Source organism: Grammomys surdaster, unplaced genomic scaffold (genome assembly GCF_004785775.1).
Source record: "Grammomys surdaster isolate TR1022 unplaced genomic scaffold, NIH_TR_1.0 126118, whole genome shotgun sequence".
In the NCBI taxonomy this organism is placed as follows: domain Eukaryota; kingdom Metazoa; phylum Chordata; class Mammalia; order Rodentia; family Muridae; genus Grammomys; species Grammomys surdaster.
In genome coordinates this window covers 7770468-7791082 of record NW_021620926.1, presented here as the reverse complement: position 1 = coordinate 7791082, position 20615 = coordinate 7770468, and the positions used below count along the sequence as shown (strand labels likewise).

General features: G+C 47.1%; 1 protein-coding gene across 8 annotated transcripts; it reads left to right on the top strand.

The window, feature by feature from the left end:
• The first annotated feature begins 362 nt into the window (after positions 1 to 362).
• On the top strand, positions 363 to 19744 carry Setd4 (SET domain containing 4). Of its 8 annotated transcripts, none has more exons than XR_003709871.1 (10): positions 363 to 515; positions 2736 to 2831; positions 6283 to 6320; positions 11400 to 11488; positions 12783 to 13212; positions 14008 to 14182; positions 14466 to 14547; positions 15714 to 15794; positions 15955 to 16053; positions 17876 to 17932. XR_003709871.1 is itself a non-coding variant. In XM_028756369.1 (10 exons), exons 1-10 carry the CDS (start codon positions 449 to 451, stop codon positions 19654 to 19656), a joined length of 1317 nt encoding a protein of 438 aa, XP_028612202.1. In that variant the 5' UTR covers positions 363 to 448; the 3' UTR covers positions 19657 to 19744. The 8 variants fall into 8 exon arrangements, 7 of the variants coding, with proteins under 7 accessions (XP_028612202.1, XP_028612208.1, XP_028612207.1 ...); XM_028756369.1 differs by lacking the exon at positions 15955 to 16053 and adding an exon at positions 19522 to 19744 and having other exon boundaries at positions 17876 to 17999; XM_028756371.1 differs by lacking the exons at positions 363 to 515; positions 15955 to 16053 and adding exons at positions 3601 to 3760; positions 19522 to 19744 and having other exon boundaries at positions 2739 to 2831; positions 17876 to 17999.
• Positions 19745 to 20615: the final 871 nt, after the last annotated feature.

The following is a 20615-nucleotide window of genomic DNA, read 5'->3' as shown; positions in this document are numbered from 1 at the left end:
CCCCCCCCCAACCCCCATAATGGGGACCTGTTACTTCAAGGATCCCAATTGAGCACTAGTTAAAATCTTTGGTGTTCAAAGCTTTTAAGAAAAGAATTGTTTTTTTTTAAAGAAAACAAAAACATGGGGCTGGAGAGATGGCTTAGCAGTTAAGAACACTGATTGCTCTTCCAGAGGTCCTGAGTTCAATTCCCAGCACCCACATGGTGGCTCACAACCATCTGTAATGGGATCCGATGCCCTCTTCTGGTGTGTCTGAAGACAACTACAGTGTACTCATATATACGTAAAATAAATAAATATTTTTTTAAAAAGGTCCTGAAAACATTCACCAAAATAAGTATTTGTATATTCAAAGGCACCAAGGTCTTTGATTCTCATCCAGCTGGAGAGGAAGGCTGAGCCTCTCATTCTCAGTTGAACACGACACAGAGGCTCTGGGGTTAGCATGCAGAGACGAAGAGGAAGAACAGAGAGGGTCCGGAGGCGAAGGCGAAGCTCTGGCTCAAGAGGAGGTACAGGCTGCTGCTCCTGGGAGGGAGCCCTGTGTGGAGGAGGGTCTGCTCACACGGTGTGGGGTGTGGAGGAGGGTCTGCTCACACGGTGTGGGGTGTGGAGGAGGCTCTGCTTACAGGATGCTCCTCAGAACATTGTTCAAAGAGAGTGGTTCCTAAGGAACACTTGTTAATGCTACATGCTGTGAGAGGATGAATGTGTTTTACTCACTGTTTGTAGTTTATTCTCTGTGGCTCTTCCCTGAGATTCTACTTCTGTCTGTCCATCCCTTTGCTCTGGTCTCTCTCTCTCTGAATATAAGTGTCTCTGATCAATGGTGCGAAATAATTTGGTCTTGTCCTTAGCCTGGGTGGATGCTACCTTTTCGTGGATTTCTTGCATCTGCCATTTTTTATCTTATTTTCTCTGCGTTGAATATCTGCTTTTTGTTTTTCTGTTTCTCCTTTAGTGTTTTATATGAGATGGGTATTTTAATTTTTAATTGTTTTTTCACTATATACTTTTAAAATTAATTTATTTTTATTTTATATACATTGGTGTTTTGCCTGTGTGTATGCCTGTGCACGGGTGTTGGGTCCCCTGGAATTGTAGTTACAGACAGTTATGAAGCTGCCATGTGGGTGCTGGGAATTGAATCCGGGGCCTCTGGAAGGGCAGTCAGTTCTCTCAGTCACTGAGCCATCTATCTCTTCATCCCTTCACTATATATTTTTATATATATTTTTGGAGACAGAGTTTCACTATGTATCCCTGACTCTGCTTCTACTCATCATATAGACCAAGCTAGCCTCAGACTGACAGATGCCTGCCTGCCTGCCTCTGTCTCCTGAGTGCTGGGGTTAAAGGTGTGGGCCACCATGCCTAGCTTACTAAATATATGTACACATATGCCCAGTTATTACCATATTGATAGTTTCAAGTCTTAACCATCCATTCTTTACGAGTGTGAACCATGGTCTTACTATAGCCCAAGCCCTGAGTTTACTAGTAGCTGAGGCTAGCCTTGAACTCCTGGTCCTGCTGTCTCCCAAGTATTGGGGGTAAAGGTCTGTGCCACCATGCCATGTTCATCCATCTTGATCAGAATCTGTTTGAGTGTGGGCTACCTTCACTGAATAGCATGTACTGGCTAGCTCAAACAGAACAACTGTGATAGAAAGGTTGAGAAATGTAACATCAGGGTCTGGATATCTTGGTTCCTGGAAAAGGCTGTCTGCCCAGCTTGTGGCTAGCTTGGTTCTCACCCTGTCCTCATGTGGCAAGGAAACCTGTGTTCTCTTCACTTTTGTTGGGAAGGGCGCTGGGAGTCAAATCTGTGGCCTCATGCATGGTGGGTGCATGCTGTACCACTGAGAACTATCCCCTCTCAGAAGGCCACCCGTCCCATCATGGAAGGGCCACCCTTGTCACTTTAACCCCAGTTACGCACTTCAGGGTCCATTTCCAAATGTCACGAGAGCTTCAACGTATAACAAAAAGAAACATAAAATCTAGAAGTCATGTTTATAGCTTTTGATATATATATATATGTATATATATATATAATATATCTGTACATATGTATATATATATATTTGGGTCTGTTAAGAATTTCATATTAATAACATTTTTGAATTTTGGTTATTACTAGTATATAGAAATACAATTATTTATGTATTGGTTTGTATCTTATTTGCTAAACTCACTTGTCATTTAGTAGCTGTTTTGATAGCCTTCTTAGATATTCCATGATTTTTTTCCTATTTGATGTTTTTATATATTTCTGCTATTATTCTGGTTAAATAGTTACTATGCCTTGCCTTGCTCCTGATCTTAGGAGGAGGTCACTTAGCTTTCACTGTTGATGTGGTTGGATGGCAGTGCTGGGACTGGAGCATATGGCTACAGACATTCTAGCCCTGCCCAACCTTGCCCTGCCCACCCCATCCTGTTCCTGTCCCACCATGCCCCTGTGTTTTATGGAAGTTAGGAAACTGTCTTCATTTGCTGGTAATGTTTACCAGATGATACTAGGTTTTATCAAATGTTTTTGCACATGCATTGAAGTAATCATTTAGTGAATGGCTTTTCTGTTTAGCTTGTATCATTTTCATATTTAGAGAGATTTGTTCCCTTTGTGATCTGCTTGTCAGATCTGTTTCATCAGATTTATACCCTTGATATGCTGGCCTGTTGATCCAGTGGTGTTAATTGTGCTGTATCCTCTTCTCTCCGACCAGTGAATGAGAGCTACAGATCTGAATTTATAGAGCTAAGGAAATGGCTGAAAGAAAGGAAGTTTGAAGATACAGGCTTAGTACCCGCCAGCTTTCCAGGTGAGAGTCACAGGGAAGGTGGGGGTGTCATTCCTGGAAACAGAAGTCTCGGGAAGATGGGGTGTGTCATTTCCAGAAACACATCTGTTGCTGTATATTGGACTCGATTTGTCACCATTGGTGTGTACTTTATCTGACTGTCCAAAGAGAGGTGGTCCATGACAAACAAAAAAGAAATGACAATGAGAAAAAAAAATAGATGTGAAGAAGGAGAAAGATAAAATAAGGTGAGGCCATGGGCCATGTGTAACAGTGCACACTTTCGGTCCTGGGCACTTGGGAGGCAGAGGCAGGCCAGTCTCTGTGAGTTCCAGGGAAGCCAGGGCTATGTAATGAGACCTTGTCTCAAAACAGAAATAAATAAAAAAATAAAAAGGGAGAATAATGAGGGAAAGATATAACGTCTTCTGCACCTCGAGGGACATCATTTTTGCAACCTGTAAAGAGCCCACACAACTGGCAGGACCAGTGACCCCAACCCAGGCGTCTGTAAGCAAACCTTAGAAAGTGTTCATCTTCATCAGCATTTGTGGAAAAGCAGATTGAGAGCAACATTGAGATTTCATCTTTTCTCAGTCAGAATGGCCAACGTCAACAAAGCACCTGGCAAGGAACGCTGGTGACCTTGAGGAGAAACAGATCCCCCTATTTACTGCTGGTGGGAATGCAGATCGGTCAGCTGCTCAGGGTAACAGCATAGAGAATCCTCAGAAAGCTAAAAGTGAATCTACCACACGACTGAGCTATCGCACTTGGCACATGTCCACAGGACTCAACAGAACAGGACTCAGCCATGGTCACTGCGCTCTATTCACAATAGCCAGGGGATGAAACAGCCTAAATGTCCTTCACAGATGAGCGGCGACGGCGTGGATGTGCACACAGTGGGATTCTCAGCTGGGAAGGAAATGAGAGCATGAGATTTGCAGGTAAGTGGGTGAGCCCGAAAAGACCCTGTTGCGTAAGGTAACCTGGACTCCACAAGATAAGCAGTGAGTGTTCTTCTCATCTGTGGTGCCCAGCTTCAAATCCTCAGATGGAAGTGTAGCTACCAGCCCTCATGGAAGAGACCGCTCTTCACAGCAAACTACCACAGAACACCACAGCTGGACACAATGCAGAGATTGACAGATCATGGCAGCCCAGCCCCAATAGGGACATCTACACCACAGCATCTGCGTCTGTGAAGGAGGAGTATAGGCACTGGATGTCTGTGATGAAAGTCTCTCCTGGAGAGGGCAGCATAAACAAGTCTGGAACAATAGCAATGTCAACATATATATATATATATCGGAAGGGGCAAAGTATTGTGGGTTCCACCCCTGGACAAGAACTACAGGCAGCTAAACACTGCTGGGAGGGGACATAGCCTCTCCCAAGGAAGAGCTTCTTTATTGGTTATCCAGTGCCAAGTGGTCAGCCTTGAAGTTAAAAAAGCCTGTGTTATCAGCTTAGCAGACGTTTGGGTCTTCCTGGAGCCTCGGCCTGAGGGAAAGACCTCGCCTGAGTCCTCATATTCACAGCACTGCGTACTGATCTGATGCTCCACCACATCCCTTGAGGTGGTAGGATCTGGGGGACCATGCAGATGGGGTTGTTCCAGGCACAGTAAGTAAGTAGTTTTCTGAGGATGAGGGACATCCCAGCCAACCAGTTGTGTTACTTTTTCTGTAGCGTGTGGCTCCAGGAGAGGAACCCTTGGTGGGGCCTCAGCAAACACTGTCCCTTAGGTCGTTTGAATCTGTTTCTCCCATGGAGGAGCAGCTTTGTGGGTTTCCAGTCATCTAAACTGAAGCAGGTTAACATTTTTCTCTGGCATTTGATAGCATCTTGTGGGGGCTAAATTGACATTAGTTGGGAATCAATTTCTCTGAACTTGGGCAGTGCACAATGGACATGTGCCTGCACACAAGGCCAAAGGTGGGTTGATGTTAACTACGGAACACACCAAGATGCTTTCCAAAAGGACTGGGTCACAACAGGGCATGCTACCTACAATCATAGCTCTAAAAGCATATGCTATTGGCTCTTCCCCCTGCTCACTAGGTAGCTTCATTTGGAATAAATTAACGTCTTAAAGCTCCCAAGGTAAATGACTTCCGAGCGTGTCTCTGGCTGAGTGAGGTGATGTACGAAAGGGTGCTCCGGGTAAGTTAGTCACACGTAGTGACTGAGCTGCCAGGCTGAACATAGGGTATTATAGGGGCAGAATGTTTGGCCAGCGTGAACTATGGATGTGTTCAGGGAGGCAGAGGGTTTAAAGGTGACATGGAAGGGTTGCACTGTAGCCCTGGACAGTTGTCCACAGGACAACAGAAAGAGTGTGAGTCTAGTGCTGGGCAGATGATTGCTGGGCAGTCTCCTCACAGAGTGTTCTGTGTGAAGTTATAGTACAACACAGGAATGCTTTGTGCTGGCTCCTGTTATAAGTCAGTAATATGAAGAGTCTCCCCTTCCCTGGCTCCAGTTGTCAGGACCAACACCCGCTTTGTTTCTGACATCACAGGAATGTCAAGGTCTCTGCTGGTTTATGAGTGTGACCTGCCTTGCCAGCCAAGGACAGGATCTTTAACTTTGTATTTTCATGTGCCAGAGGATGGGCAGTAAGTTACGTTCCTAGGTTAGTGAAAAGAATAAACCTTTTGTGAGACCCCTGGCATATAGAGGCTAAAGCTAGGCCATCCGTGCTCGAGGAACTTAGCTGACTACAAAAGGGCAGAGCCAAGAATGCAGGTCATCTGGTTCATAGGCTTTGGGCTCTGGGTTCTAGGAACTGGTTGACCATAAAGAAAATACCAGTCATCTGGGCTGTTCCAAGGACTGGCTGGCCCCATGATAGATGATTAAACAAGATTAAATTCTTAAAAAAAAAATAAGTACACAGGGTGTGTTTCCCACATGATCAAATGGCCTGGGGACCTTCCATTGGTTTTATGATACTGTCTGCTGATGTTTTTATGATTCCCTCTCACTCCCTTCATCCCCCTACTTTGTGGTTTTCTTCTTTAAATACCCCTTGCTCCCGAGCCTCAGGGTCGATGCTCTTCTTGCAAGCCTTGGCCTCAGCTGGCTGATATCCCGAAATCTGGAAATAAAGCCTTTTGTGGTTTGCAGCAAGTTCGGTCTCTCGCGTGATTCTGGGTAGTCGTAATCTCCTGTGGCTTGAGTGGGGATCTCCCCACTCTGGGGGCCTTACATTTGTACATGGAGTTCTCCACTGGCAATTGGGAGAGCAGTGTGAGCATCGTCCTGTGTCGAGGTCCTTAGGTTATGACCGGACCCGGCTTCACTCAAGGAATGTAAACCGCAGAGAGGCCAGGTCATTTTTCAGAATAGCTTTCTGCTTCCGTCTTCTCTGGGAGGGAGAGGCTAAGAGATGTTGAGTGTGTAAGGGGTCACCAGGATCTGCAAGGTGCAGTAGGATTTACCCTCCATGTTTCGGTTCTTCTAGGAACAGGAAGAGGACTGATGAGCAAAGCGTCATTGCAGGTGAGGACTTTTCCTGTATCCTTTATCTGCGCGCGTGCACAAGCTCACTGACATCAGTTGAATCAAATATGTAGCCTTTCCCCACTTACTAAATGGGTGTGTTTGGCCCAGGAAACTTGAGTTTGCTGTGTAACAGACATTGAAGTCCTGCTGCTGACACAGATTGCAGTTAATGTGGCATTTAGACAAGCATGGAGGGGACAGACGACCTTTCCTCAGAGAACCTGTGTACTTCCAGCTCCTTGTTACTCCCTAAGCCTCTGTGAGGGAACAAGGCAGGAGTGCAGGCTTCGTGCCTCTTCTTCTAAGGATAGTCCAGCCCCAGTGGCCGCCCAGGCAGGGGTGTGCTGTCTTTTCTCTGGCCCTGTGCCCTGTGAGTGAGACAGCTTCATTAGTGCACTGAGTGTGCCACAGCACGTTAGAGCTTAGATTGTGTCAGGGATGTTGGCAGTAGCTGCTCTTGTTAGAGCGGAAACATGATGTCCAGAGCCTGACTCCAGTCCTCCAGCTGAGTTCCTTCCTGGAGAGTGACATCCGTGATGTAGGTCATCTCCATGGACCCTTTTTTGTTTTTTTTCTTTGATATTTTAAAACATTAACCTGTATACAGTGGTCTCAAAATTTACAAATTAATTTCTTTATTTTAAAATCACATATACTTATTTTTCAACAAAATTTTTATGGTGGTGTTTGTACTCAAGGTCTTACCCACACGAAGCACACATTGTACCACAGAGCTACAGCCTAGCCCCTAAGTTTATTTTTAAATTCCTTAACTTAATTTGTTTAAACTTAGTCCTGTATGTATGTTTAGCCAAAAGAATGTCCATTTCTGTGCTGTGATTTTATAATGCTATTTTGTTTTTATTTACCATATCACTACTTTTAAGTGTTCAGTACTAGTAAGCAGTGTCATGCCAGTGTGCAGTATTTCTACTTTTTATTAGGTAAATCATTTTTAAAATAAGTTATTAGTGTGTGTTTTTGTGACATGCATGTGTGTGGGTCACATGCCACTGCATATGTGCAGGTCAGAGGGCAGCTCGGTGGAGTTGGTTCTCTCTTTCCACCCTCACACGAGCTCTGGGGAACTAAACTCGGGACGCCAGGCCTGTAAGGCAAGTGCTCTACCCCCTGAGTGTTTCTGTTTTTCATGCCTATCATAACTGACTTTGCTCCAAAGCAGAGCATGGGAGGTGAACCACAGCTGGCCCACACGCAGCACTGTTGATGTGCTTAGACCGTGAAGTGGACAAGTGGACCTTGACCATGGCTTTTCTCTTTCCTCTCCTCTCATCCATTTTTGGAGACAGGTTTTTTTTTTTTTTTTTTAATTAATTTTTTTTATGTAGCCCAGACTGGCCTCGAATTCACGCCGTGGCACCTGCCATGTGTACTTTGAAATATGTATTTTTATGAAACTGTTTGAAAGAGATGTGTGCTGTGTGGGGTGAGATGTATGTAGATCTTTAATGTATAGTTTGATATGTATTATAGTTACAGATATTACAATGAGCCTGTTCAAGTCTTTTCTCTGTTGTGCTAAAAGACTTACCAAAAGCAGTTTGCGGAGGGGTGAGTTATTGTACATCACATAGGAAAGTCAGGTCAGGAGCATTTGCTGGAACCTGAAGGCAGGAACTGAAGCAGAGACCATGGAAGAATGCTGCTTCCTAGGGTCTTGGGTTTCATGGCTTGCTCAGCCTGTTTTCTTGTACCTTCTCAGGGGTGATATCACCACAGTAGGATGTGTCCCACCCATATGCCCACAGGCCAGTCCGATGGAGGCAGTCTCTCAGTTCAGGCCTACTTGGCCTGTGTAACTTCAGTTTGTTTTAATCTGACAAAAATTAACCAGTATAGTTGAACCCTTTATCAGCCTTACATAAAAATATGTTGTCATTAAACCATAACTCTCCTTGCCTGTTCATCTCCAAGATCTCATGGTCATGCCATGGTATAAACTGTAGTACAACAGTCACAGCCTTGAAACTTTAAAAGTTGGAAATTAGGTTAAGATATCCCCTCCAGGCATGTGCTCCTGTTCCCCAGCTGCCTCTCGGCCTTGCCTGCTTTTCTCCTTGAGTGCAGGGACTCTGGTCTTGGTGTTCAGCCTCTATTCTGGGCATGAAGACTCTCCACAAAAATATCATCTTGTCTCTGGTGGCCCTTACCCTGTGGAGCCTTGACTAGTCCTGGAGCTTGTGGTCATCCTCATCCACTGTGGCACTCTGGTGTCCCGCTGGGAAGCAGGTCCATAAGCTGAGGCAGCTGCAGAGGCAGGGCTGGGGTGGGCAGAGCGCCGGGCTGTGAGAAGAGGGCTGGATGGCTGCTGGAGAAGGACAGCAGGGCCATGTCATGTGACAGCTGGCACTGAGCCTGGCTGCTCTCTAGACCTCTCTAGCTGGGGGAACCATGGCCTGCTGTGGCTGGGCACCCCTTCAAGCACCTCTGCACAGCAGCTCTCTGTATGGCAGGAGCCATGGCAGCACCTCCTCATGGGCCTCCTGTCACCCAGTGTCACAGATAGGGAGGGTGGCTCTCCAAGAATGAATGGCAGATGATGAGGTTCTTTGGTCTCTATGAGAAGAAGATTTTCACTGAAGTGGAAGGAATGCCACGGCTCTTCATCAGGTGCAGGCCTTTACGACTGGATCCATAATGCAGCACACACAGTTCATTAAATGCAGGTGCTTTCCAATGCCAGTTGATAGTTTAAATGAGACTTAGGCAGCTTTTCAAATGTCTGTTAAACCTGCCAGTTAAAGGTGCTGGACCTCCCTGGTGTGCTGTCTGCACACAGACAATGCAGAGGTCATGGGGTATTTAAATGATGTGCAGCGGTTACTAGCCCATCCAGCTGCTCCCTGCTTACGGATCCCTTGCAGCCCTTGGACTCAGCAGCTAAGCAGAAGCAAAGGCTTCTCCAGGCATTCTCCAGTTTGCTCAGGTGCAGACCCTTCGTCCAATGCTCTGGGCAAAGACAATTAGCCCAACAGCTTGTGAGCATCGAGTGATTGTGAGCATCAACAGATTGTGAGCATCGAGTCCTTCATAACTTCCCCTGTCACAGACCGTATGCCTCAGACCTAATATTTGTGCTTTCCCACTGTGAGAATGCTAACACTGGCAAAGAATTCCAAGTTCAGATGCTGACGAATGAAAAAGTGTTACCCTTGGCTCATTCACAAACTGGAGCTTTGTATGAGGATGTGAAGAACTACTGCAAGATTGTTCTTCAGAGCTGGCACACCCGTGAGGAATGTGGCCTGCCAAAGCTGAACTTAGTGTCCAGGAGCTCTGAGGTGCTGAGAACATTCTTAGTTCAGCGCTGCCTTTCTGTGGAGGATGGTAGTGTTTGTAATGGCAAGTTCAGGAAGCTTAAGGCTAGGTATGGTGGTGCACACCCTTATGCAGGCAGAGGCAGGTGGATCTAGAAGTTAAAAGCCAGTCTGCTCCACAGAGTGAGTTTTAGGCCAGCCAGGGCTAGCTACATAGAGAGACCTAGGCTCAAAAATAAGTAATTAAATGAACAAATCCTTCAGATTACTTGGCATTTCTGTCTTTTCACAGACAATAATAGTTTCTTTTGGGGTCTGGACACTTTAGGTAAGAAATGATCCTTCCCTGGAGCAGCTCTGTTTAGGAAAAATCCACTTAGGGAAATAACTCGTCATGCAAGAGGTAAACATTCCTACTGTGCATTAGAAACCTCACTGAGGTAGACTGTCACTTGGAATAACACTTGGAAAGGTGAATTATCAAATACAGCAATGGTGTGTAATTGGGGTTAATGAGCTGAAGGACTTTACTCATCCTCTTAAGTTCTTTCTTTTCCCTCAGGTAACACTTGTATAGATCATAGTGTCGTAAAGTGGGAGCACAACTTCAGAGAAGGCTGCAGGCATCCATGTGCTGCGGGGTTGAGGAGGAGGCTGAAGCAAGGCACAATACTGAGACCATCTTTGTTAATATTATTTATAAGACATTTAAACAGATTTTCATGATTTATTTACCTTCTAAGTAAGTCTTGCAGGACCATTCTGACTCCTCAGACCTGTTTGAGGTGTGCAGTAAACAAAGAATGTGGACAGACCCCGAGAGTTCGCACATCTGTTACTTAGTTGTCTTTTTCCATTGGCTTCCATTTTTATATTTGTTGTGAATATATATATAGTGTACCTTTTGGTGGTTTGAATTCTTTTTCTTTTTAAAAGTACTTTATGCTGGCTGATTTAGTTTTATAGATTTGACCCCTTTCAAAGAGATTCTGAGTTCTGTCAAATGCCATGAGAATATTTGTTTCATAAACAAAATCTTTGAGACTTAGAAAAACAAGTTCAAAGCTTTCTTACTCTAGAAGAGAAGGACCAAGGCCGAGGACACATCATGCTTAATCAAAACTTAAGTCCTACATTGTACCTCTTATTCTGTAGCTCGTTGTCTGGTGCCTGGAGCTCACTCGTGATCTTCTGGGCTCTGCCATCCATAACACACACAGCTTGTCTTGTAGGCTGAGGCCAGCTCCACTCTACTCCTGTTGCTGTCCTTCGTGGTCAGCTCATGGTGCTGGCATCTCCAGTATCCTGGGATCTCCTCTGCAGTTGAGGCTGCACCTTCACCATGATCTCTCCTGGGTCTCAGTGCCGAGCCTCAGCTGTTTTTCATGATCCCTTCCTGCCTTCAGACACTGACACATCGTTTACCATGTTCTGCTGTCAGCTTGATGTGCAGCCTTCGTTCCCCTGCTGGACCCAGCTTCTGTGTGCCAACCCTGAGGAAGTGCCCCCAGAAGATTTTATCTCCATGATGCTGGTGTTTTGTTAATCAGAGCTAACCTTTTAGCCCATGCTAATCATCGTTGATTGTCCTGGTAAAGCAGAGGTTTTACTTCCACATCTATCTCATGAGTGGCCCTAATACAGTCTGTGCTTCTCTCTGAAGTGTTGCAAGCCAGAGCTGCACTGTCTGCACGCCGGGGCTCTTGGTATATAATGATGGGATTCGGTGCTTAAAGACCTCAGTCTCAGGTCGTTTGCAAAGCCGAGGTGTCCTAAACTCTACTTTCTCTTTGGCCAGGAGGGCCAGGTGATTATCTCACTGCCTGAGAGCTGTCTGCTCACCACGGACACTGTGATTCGAAGCTCCGTAGGGCCCTACATTAAGAAGTAAGTGACCACACCTTGCACCTGGTGCCTGTCAGCACTGTGCCATCTGCAGCACAGGGCATGAGGACCCAGCTCTTGGCTAGCCAAGACATACTTAGTACAATTGAAAGGTTTATTCTCTTCCAGGTTTGTTCTTAGTTCCGTGTGAACTGTATTTCTAAGGTTTTCTAGGCTGCCTGGGATGTGGTGTGAACCCTGTCCCCTATTTACTAGAAAGTAAGCGTGGAATGGGATGGTGTACATGACAACAGTGTGACTGTTTCCTTCTACCCTAGAAAGCCTGGCAGATGCTAGTTCGCTGTCCCAGGTTCACCCTATTATGCCTTCATGGCTTCTTCAACTTTGAACAGATTTGACGTTAGGGAAGAGCTTTAGGCAGGAATGAAGGAGGATAGGTACAGTAGGTTGAGAGCCATGTTCTGGGCTTAAGGTGGTGAGCCTTGATTTTTGGAGCATCCTTGAGGACAGAGTGAGGGAGAATCTCAGCAGAAATTATTTCTACATTGGGTTCAAAGAAGGTGCTGAACCTTAACCCAAGTGGATACCCCCTCCCCCAGCTCTCTGTGACCCCCCAACCCCCCCGGGTGTGCCTGTGCAGAGGTAAGGATGCTTTGGTCTTTATTCTCTGAGTCACTCAGAGATTGCTAGTACAGTGTGTGGTAACACGGGAATTGGGGCTGTGAAGAGTAACAACAATGTTTCTGAGTCTGTCTGTGCCGTAGGGACTGAACTGTGAGTCATTACTCAGCAGCTACGTAGTTTGTATTAGAGGAAGCTTGAGGACTCCACCGGCTGTCTTGGTGGCGCTGTTTAGTAGAACTCAGCTGGCAGCTGTGGGGATGCTTTGTTCTGCGTTATCCTGGAGTCACAGATGCCTGTGGAGTAGCTGGAGTGTGCCTTGTGCTACTAAAGAATGAGTTTTAAGCACTACTTAACTATAAATAGTTTACATTGAAATAGTCACGTGAGCCAGCACTCACTGTGTTGGATGGCGGGCTCTCTTTCTCTCCTCTGTGCCCCTGTGTTAGTTATCTTTACAATGTAAACCCCAGAAGCTAGAACCAGGTGGAAACAAATTATTATTATTATTATTATTATTATTATTATTATTATTATTTAAACCAAAGTGAATCTTACAGACTAGCCACAGAATTGGCTGCTCTGGAGAGGTAAAACCCTTGGGAAGATGCCCGTGTTATGGGTGGAGAGTTGACAGCTGGAACACAGCCCCTCGGAGGCAAATCCCACTGAGTCCACACTTTAATTCCTCCGATTTGTCTTCTTATTTTACAAGGTGGAAGCCTCCTGTGTCTCCTCTGCTGGCCTTGTGTACTTTTTTAGTCTCAGAAAAGCACGCAGGCAGTCAATCCCTCTGGAAGTCTTACCTGGACATTTTACCCAAGTCATACACCTGTCCGGTGTGTTTGGAGCCAGAAGTGGTAGATCTTCTTCCCAGACCTTTAAAGGTGAAGGCGGAAGAGCAGAGAGCCCGAGTGCAGGACCTGTTTGCCTCCTCTAGAGGTTTCTTCTCTACCCTGCAGCCTCTGTTTGCAGAGTCAGTGGACAGCGTTTTCAGCTACGGCGCCTTCCTGTGGGCCTGGTGCACGGTGAACACCAGAGCTGTGTACCTGAGGTCCAGAAGGCAGGAGTGCCTTTCCGCAGAGCCAGACACGTGTGCGCTTGCTCCGTTCCTGGATCTGCTGAATCACAGTCCACATGTCCAGGTGAGAGGCTGGCATGGAATCGGATCCTGTTGTTGTATAATCCCGCCATGTAGAAACAAGGATTCTGAGTCAAGGTTGGCATGGTAGTGGAGGTGTAACCTGCTTCAGATAAATGTGCCGGGCCATTGACCTTCATGCTCCCCTGATGTCATTGCAGCAAACGTCTGCTGTGCTTCTGCACTGCACTGCCCTCCAGGCCTGCCACCCTGTGCTGAGTGCTGCCTTTCACCGACCCAGGCAGTGACATTGGGCACATAGAGCACATGAGGCTGGACAGAGGGACTCAGTCAGTCCCCCACAGCCTCACTTTGATTTTATTGGTGTGTTTGTGAACGTTTTGTACCTGAGTGATTCTATAGATGACCATAGACAACCACAGCCATAGTTGGTGGGAGCCTGGGGGTCCTGAGCTACAGAAGACCTTTATTGCCTTAAAGGACTATAAACACGTAAAAACCCCTGATCAAGGCCACACAGTTGGTGAAGCCTTTGCAACTGCTGACAACTAGTGGGTCTTCCTACTGCCATAGTTTCTTCCCTTAGGCTATTTGTGACAAGTCAGCTCATGTCAGATGTCACGCTTGGTCATTTTTCAGAACCGTTACTGGAGTTCCTCCCTCACTTGGGTAAGGGCGAGATGAAGGAGGGAACAGGCTGAAGTGCAGGTAGAGTTCTCAGTCCGTGGGAGACTCATTGCAAACACATCACACTGCCTCATACTGTGGTTACCATGGTGACTTGGTGAGCCGTTTAGACCTGTGTTAAAAAGAGGAATCTCATACGTTTCCGCTGTAGGTAAAAGCAGCATTCAACGAGAAGACCAAGTGCTATGAGATTAGAACAGCCTCACGCTGTAGGAAGCACCAGGAGGTGTTCATCTGCTACGGCCCCCATGATAACCAGCGGCTGCTCCTCGAATATGGCTTTGTGTCCTCCCACAATCCTCATGCCTGTGTTCCTGTCTCAGGAGGTTGGACTGGCCGATGACAGTTATTTCCTATTGTAATGGGAAGAGCCCCCAGAGGCAGCAGTCACTTTTCTCAGGCAGAACCCGCCTTGGAAAGCTCACAGCTTTTTAGGGACCTGAGATCTCAGCGAGTTGCCCAAGAGAGGACACTTGGTGTGAATTAGGAGACGGTCTTGTTGTCCTGGGTGGCTAATGGGAGGGAAAGAGAGCTGAAGGAGAGAGAGGGTACATGTGCTTTATCTGAATTACATCCTAAATCTCTGCTGGTTTTCTCTCTTTAATGTAGACATGCTGGTTAAGTACCTCCCGCCAGCAGATAAGCAGGTCCACAAGAAGATAGCCATTTTGAAGGATCATGGCTTTACAGGGTAAGTGTTTTTCTGTCTGGAAATTATCCCTTTAGGGAATTTCCATGGAAATACTCCTGGCTCTGGTTTCAGTAGGGGTGATTCATCTGCCCCTGTATTGGCTGACGGGTGGGTATTTATTAAGCTCTTAGACTGTAGTAAAGTTGTGCTTGTTGTCCTAGACACTCAAGGGTTGGAAGACTCTTGCTTGGGAATGTGAGAGTCAAGCTTGGAACAGTCCTGTGTGTGATCTAGGCCAGGGTCAGGTCGGGTGGTGCTGCACTGTCATAGGCTATGCATATATCATAGGCTTAGCAGAACCCATCAGCTGGTGTTAAGGTACAAATCAGGGACAGTGAACTACACCAGATTCCCACACTCACCCTTTCATGTCTTCTTTTTTAGATAAAGTCAGGTTTTATGTATATAGCGACAGTGGCTGTGTTTGCCCTCTGGGATGACTAGGACCTCTCCAAGTTCATCTCACTGTAAATGTGTGATGTAGTTACCAGGCCTCTTGCTGTTGTCCCCTAAACCAAGTTCAATGTCTTGCTGAAATTGATTGGAAATAGCTTTTAACTTTGTCTTAGTTAGGGTTACTAGTGCTGTGATAAAAATCCATGACCAAAAGCAAGTCTGGGAGGAAAGAGTTTATTCGGCTTACACTTCCATATCACAGTGAGGACAGGAACTCAAGCAGGGCAGGAGCCTGGAGCAGGAGCTGTTGCAGAGGCCATGGAGGGTGCTGCTTACTGGTTTGCTCCTCATGGCTTGCTCAGCCTGCTTTGCTTTAGAAGGAGGACCACCTGCCCAGGGATGACTCCACCCACAGTGGGCTGGACCCTCCCCCATTGTTCATTAATTAGGAAAATGCCCTGCTGCTGGATCTTAGGGAGGCATTTCCTCAGTTGAGGTTCCCTCCTTTCCAGTGACTCTTGTGTCAAGTTGACATCAACTAGCCACTGTAGCCCAGACTAGTCCGAGCAGATTCCACTTGTGTGGAATGAACCACACAGAGACTGTTGTGTTACCCCAGCTTCAACCGTAGCAGCCGCAGCCTGATTTCCCTGCCCCTGTGTGGAGGTGACCTAATAATGCATCTCTTCAAAGCCAGTAGGTTCCTTAGTTGTTTGCCATGGAGTCACTTCTAAGTGACACATTTGGTGTTGCCTGCTTTGCTCCTGCAGAAATTTGACGTTTGGATGGGATGGACCATCTTGGCGGTTGCTCACGGCTCTCAAGTTGTTGTGTCTGGAAGCCAAGCACTTGTAAGTTCCCCCGTTACATACAAGCTGTGCCTGCTTCTTGGGAAAATAGAAGGGGTTTGGGAGGCTCGAATTTAAAGGGAAGGAGCGGGCTGTGCCTTGCTGCCTTGAGTGGCCTTAGTCTTCCAGAGTTCATGGCTCTGAGAACTTGCGCTCTGTCCAGGTATCCCCCTGGTGACCTGTGCTTACTGTTCTGAGTGAGTACTGTCAGCGCTGAGTACTGTCCAGAGGTACACCTGTGAGTGGGTGAGCTTTTCCTGTGGTAAGCAAGCTCCTAACCACGCCCTGTCTAACCGTGTCCTAACCAGCCCCACTGAAGGCCTTCTCTGTGAGAGGAGTGGGGTAGAAGAACCCCAGTGTAGACCTTCATCTTGCTCAGGCTCCTTAACCTTTCTAAGGGGTTAGGGCTGCCAGTCACGTCCCAGAGCTGCCTGTCAACCTGCATGGCTGTGCTCTGGTCAGCACAGGGGCTCCTCCAGGCCTGGGATTGGTTAGGACAGGACACAGCTTCCACCTTGCTGCTGCTCGTATGCTGGGCAAATGTCCATTGGGCGGAAGAACCGTCTCAGCACGGCGCTGACTTGTGATGCCTGCTGTCTGTACAAGCATTTCTCACTGTTGCCCCTGGGACATCGGAGCAAAGTTTCTCCCTGGTCTTAATACCAGAAATATAGTTGACTCTTGGACAGCACAGATTTGCACCAGGAAGAGTCACATACATGGGAATTAATTTTTAAAAAACTAATTGCCCATGACAGAATAGCATAGTGTGCCTCCTTCCTGTGGTGTTCCCTAGAGAGCCCAGGACGGTCTGTGGTCAGCCTGGCACACAGCATGAGGGCAGGAAGGGCGTGGCTCCTCGGGTTCTTGTCTTCCTCCTCCCTCTTCCCTTTGCCTGGCTCTCCCAGTCGCTCACTGTTCACTTGCTCTGTGTGGACCCCGTGGGAACGAGGTGTGTGTGCTCCCTTTTCGGGCTAAAGCAGCCACTGCTGCAGAGATCACCCAGAGTGACTTCCCTTGGGTTCACTCATGTGAGTGACATGGTGGGGTTCTGGCTGATGGGTGTGTATGCCACCTTTGCCTCTCTGCCCTGCCTTGTGACTAAGACCTTTACCTTCTCAGTTTTGTTTTCTTTGAATGGGATGGTGTGATTTATTTGTAGGGAATTATGAAGATTAAATTAGATATTCATTATAGCTGACACACTCAAGTACACTGCAACCCTTGGCTTTCTTGGGTGATAAGTCACATCCTGACTTTTGAGCTATCAGCTTTGAAGTGGATGCTTGCCTGTTACCTGAGTCCCGTTGGGACTGTCTGTCTGCCTGTGTACTCTGGATTTACATATTCAGCAGCCGTCTGACCTCCCTCTTCTAAGCCACTTCCATGCACACCCAGGTTTCCTGCCTGGTTTCCAGTCGCTCTTCCATCCTTTCTTCCAAGTAGAGGGACTTAGCATTGACCCCCTTCTAGCTTTGAAACCTTTGGCTCCTGGTTGCTGTCTTGACAGTCCTGTGGTCTTTTGACTGCAGAACACTGGCTCATCTTCTCCCAAAGCCTTCACCTCTGCAAGCCAAGGCAGTGTAAGTGACTCACCTGGGTGTGGAGAATGGTGTGGCTGCAGACTCCTGCCATTTGGAGGTCATTTGGCAGTGAGCTGTGTTCTTGGTTGTCACCTTTTAGGAAAAACTTTCCCTTAAAGGCATACAGTACCTCAGCTGCGGAGTCTTCTGGCGGTTTGCCAGAGCCTGGCCTTCCTGTTCTGTGTTTCTCTGCCTCTTGTGCCCCTGTAGCTGGTGGGTGTGGCTCCAGTACACCAGACCCAGGATTGCCATGAAAGTAGAATCCAGTCACTGCTGGCAAGGAGCAGTCTAGCTGGCCCTCCTTGATTTACTCTTGGCTCCTCTTTCTTCCTCTGTGCTGGTGGTTTCCACTCAGGAGCTGAATGACGTCATAGGGTTAGGAGCCGAGCTTCAGTGCTCAGGAAGAACAGGGACTTGCTATGTGTCATGTTGCATCGTGAGTGCTACCTCAGGTACCCTGGGGCCCTGCTGAGAGGAACTTACTGAATATTTTGGTTCTAGTGCATGCTGGAAGAAGGTGCTCCTTGGTGAAGTAATCTCTGATACAAATGAGAAGACGAGTTTGGGCGTGGCCCAGAAACTGTGCTCTGATTTCATGGAGGAGACTCACGCTGTGCTGCACAAGGTGTGCTTCCTGGTGCTGCTTGGGCACAAGGCTTCAGCCCTGTGCTGCTTACCATGCCTGCTCTTAGGAAGTCTTAAGATGCTTCCTGGTGCTGCTTGGGCACAAGGCTTCGGTCCTGTGCTGCTTACCATGCCTGCTCTTAGGAAGTCTTAAGAATCTCCAATGAGCAGACGTTTAATAATCTCTACGTTAGACTGTGTTAACAGATTTACATTTTAACAGTTAGGTAAGTGGTGCTGGGGAGATGGTGGCATACTGTGCAAGTGTGAGCACCCAAGCTCAGATCCCAGCACTGATGTACGAGCTGGGATGGCAGCCTGTGTGCTGTGCCTGGGGTTGGGGATAGGCAGAGACCACTGGAGTTAGGTGGAGCCAGGACAGTTATGAAGGCTCACTGGCCCTGCCTAGCCTAGTGGGGAGTTCCAGGTTAAGTGAGAGACCTCATCAAAGCAGTAGAGGCACACAGGCTCTGCGTGTGCGTGCATGGCCAGCGCATCCCTCTGCAAGCCTTATATACAGTGTACAATGCACAGTGGTGCTTTGATATTTGCACATCTTGTGGAATGACTTATCCACTTTGCTTTTTAATGATGAGGGGTCTTACAGTATGTTTGATGTACACTGTGTGTCTTGTTTCTAACTGTGGCCACATGCTACTGTCCAGAGAGCTCTCTCCTCTCTGGCTAAGCTCTGTCTCTTGATGGACGTCCCCACAGTCTCACCTCTATTCACGTGGTGTCCACATTCTTTCTGCAGTCAAAAGAAAGAACATGGAGGTTCTGGTTTATCTCATTTGACTTTGTGCCCTCCTGCCTTGTTCCTGATGTCACAAAGAGGGTCTCCTGCTCCCTGTCCTTTTTTTTGTGATACTGGGATTGAAACCCAGGGCCGGACACCTGCCCTTGATTCTGTTTCAACTGTACCCATTGTGTGGATACATTATCATTTTCTTTATTCATTTATCACTGGGTACTTAGGCGGATTCTTAATTTTTACCTCATGTTTTAGTAGATAGAAATCATTGCCTGGTTTCTTAGTAACAGCTTTTCAAGTATTTTTTTCTATGTGTGTTTTAATTTTATATTTTTTTTGTTTTAATGAGAAATCATTTATAAGATGTGATTGTTAAAATTAAAAATTTTAATGTACTTTTATGCTGTGAAAATAAAAATATAAAAGGACAGGTGCTGTCCACACAGAGATTCCTCAGAGCAGGCAATTCCCAGGGCTTGTGTGTGTGTGGGGGGGGGGGGGGGCGGGGGGCACCTGGCTCACACATTCATCCTTAGAGAGTTTCTGTTGGGATTGAACAAGTAATTTGGAGTGAATTGTAGCCGTGGCTATCCCACATGGGGGTGGGGTGATTATTCCACATGGGGCTGGGGTGGGGTGGTTACCCTATGTGGGGGAGGGTTGGAGGTGGGGACTTACCGCCTATAGCTACTGACTGCCTCAAAACAGTTTACATGGTAAATTTTATAAAACATTTCTATTTTAATAAGAATTTAAAAATAACTTGCAGGTTTCTGACATGAAGGAAGAGAAAGTACCGCTGACACGTCAGCTCGCTTTGGTGGAAGCTTTGCGGACAGAGGAGCTGAGGATTCTTCAGGCTTCTGCTGAGATCCTGCATAGTTTACTAACCTCGTTTTCCTGATCTCCTGGGATCACATGATTCCCTCCTATGGAGGGTGTACCAGCTGCAGTTTTACTGAGGTTGGAATAAACAGACTTAAGTGAAATCATTTGCAGGCTTTGGACGGTTTCTATGAAACGGTGACGTGTCTAGTGTTTCTTCCCCTGCTTTCCTTACACTAGTGAACTGTGACAAGCATCTCCATGTTCCCAGCCCAGCACAGGGAGCAGAGGTGGCTTCTAGGTGGTGAGGAGCCATGGACAGACACACAGTCTGAGTGACACCTGACATTCCCTATGAATAAACATCAGTGGGAAGGAATGGGTGTCAGTGACGATGGACTGCAGAGCGGGAAGCTATAGGGATTTCCTGGCGTCTTCCATTTCAGGTCACTCCTTGGCTGTCAAGAAGTAAACTCTAAGCCTCACAGGTACGGTTGGCTAAAGGGACAAGTTGGGGCCCAGTGCCTGTGGTGACAGTGTGGCAGAGGTTGGCAGTGCTGGGTCACAGCTCGATTGCTCAGGCCTTCCCTGTGTAGTCACTGAGGGGAGTGTTGAGGGGAGTTCTCGAGGAGGGGAGTCTTAGAGGTCTTCCTGAGGACAGCATGACGGTGGCCTTTTGCAAGCCAGAGGCAAGGAAGGACCGTGAGCACACAGGTCCTTTCCTGGGTGGCCTTTCTGTATGAGAATGCAGAGACCATTGATTCATGATTCTAAAGCAGGGTTATAGCAGGCTTCCTGATGGCGGCCCCTTGTTCCCAGAGACTCTGGGAGGAGAAATGGCAGGAAGGCAGGTATTAGGATCCATAGTGGACGGATGAGGACCCAGGGCCTGTAAAATACCCAAGCAGCATTCACTTAGGGACCTTCTGGCCTCAGGCTTCTCCCATCCCCAGTGTGTAAGTAGGCTACTGTTCTCTGTAGCTTGGCCTCTAGTTTTTCCTGGTGGTTCAGATCTGTGTTCACTCCAGGGAGTGAACT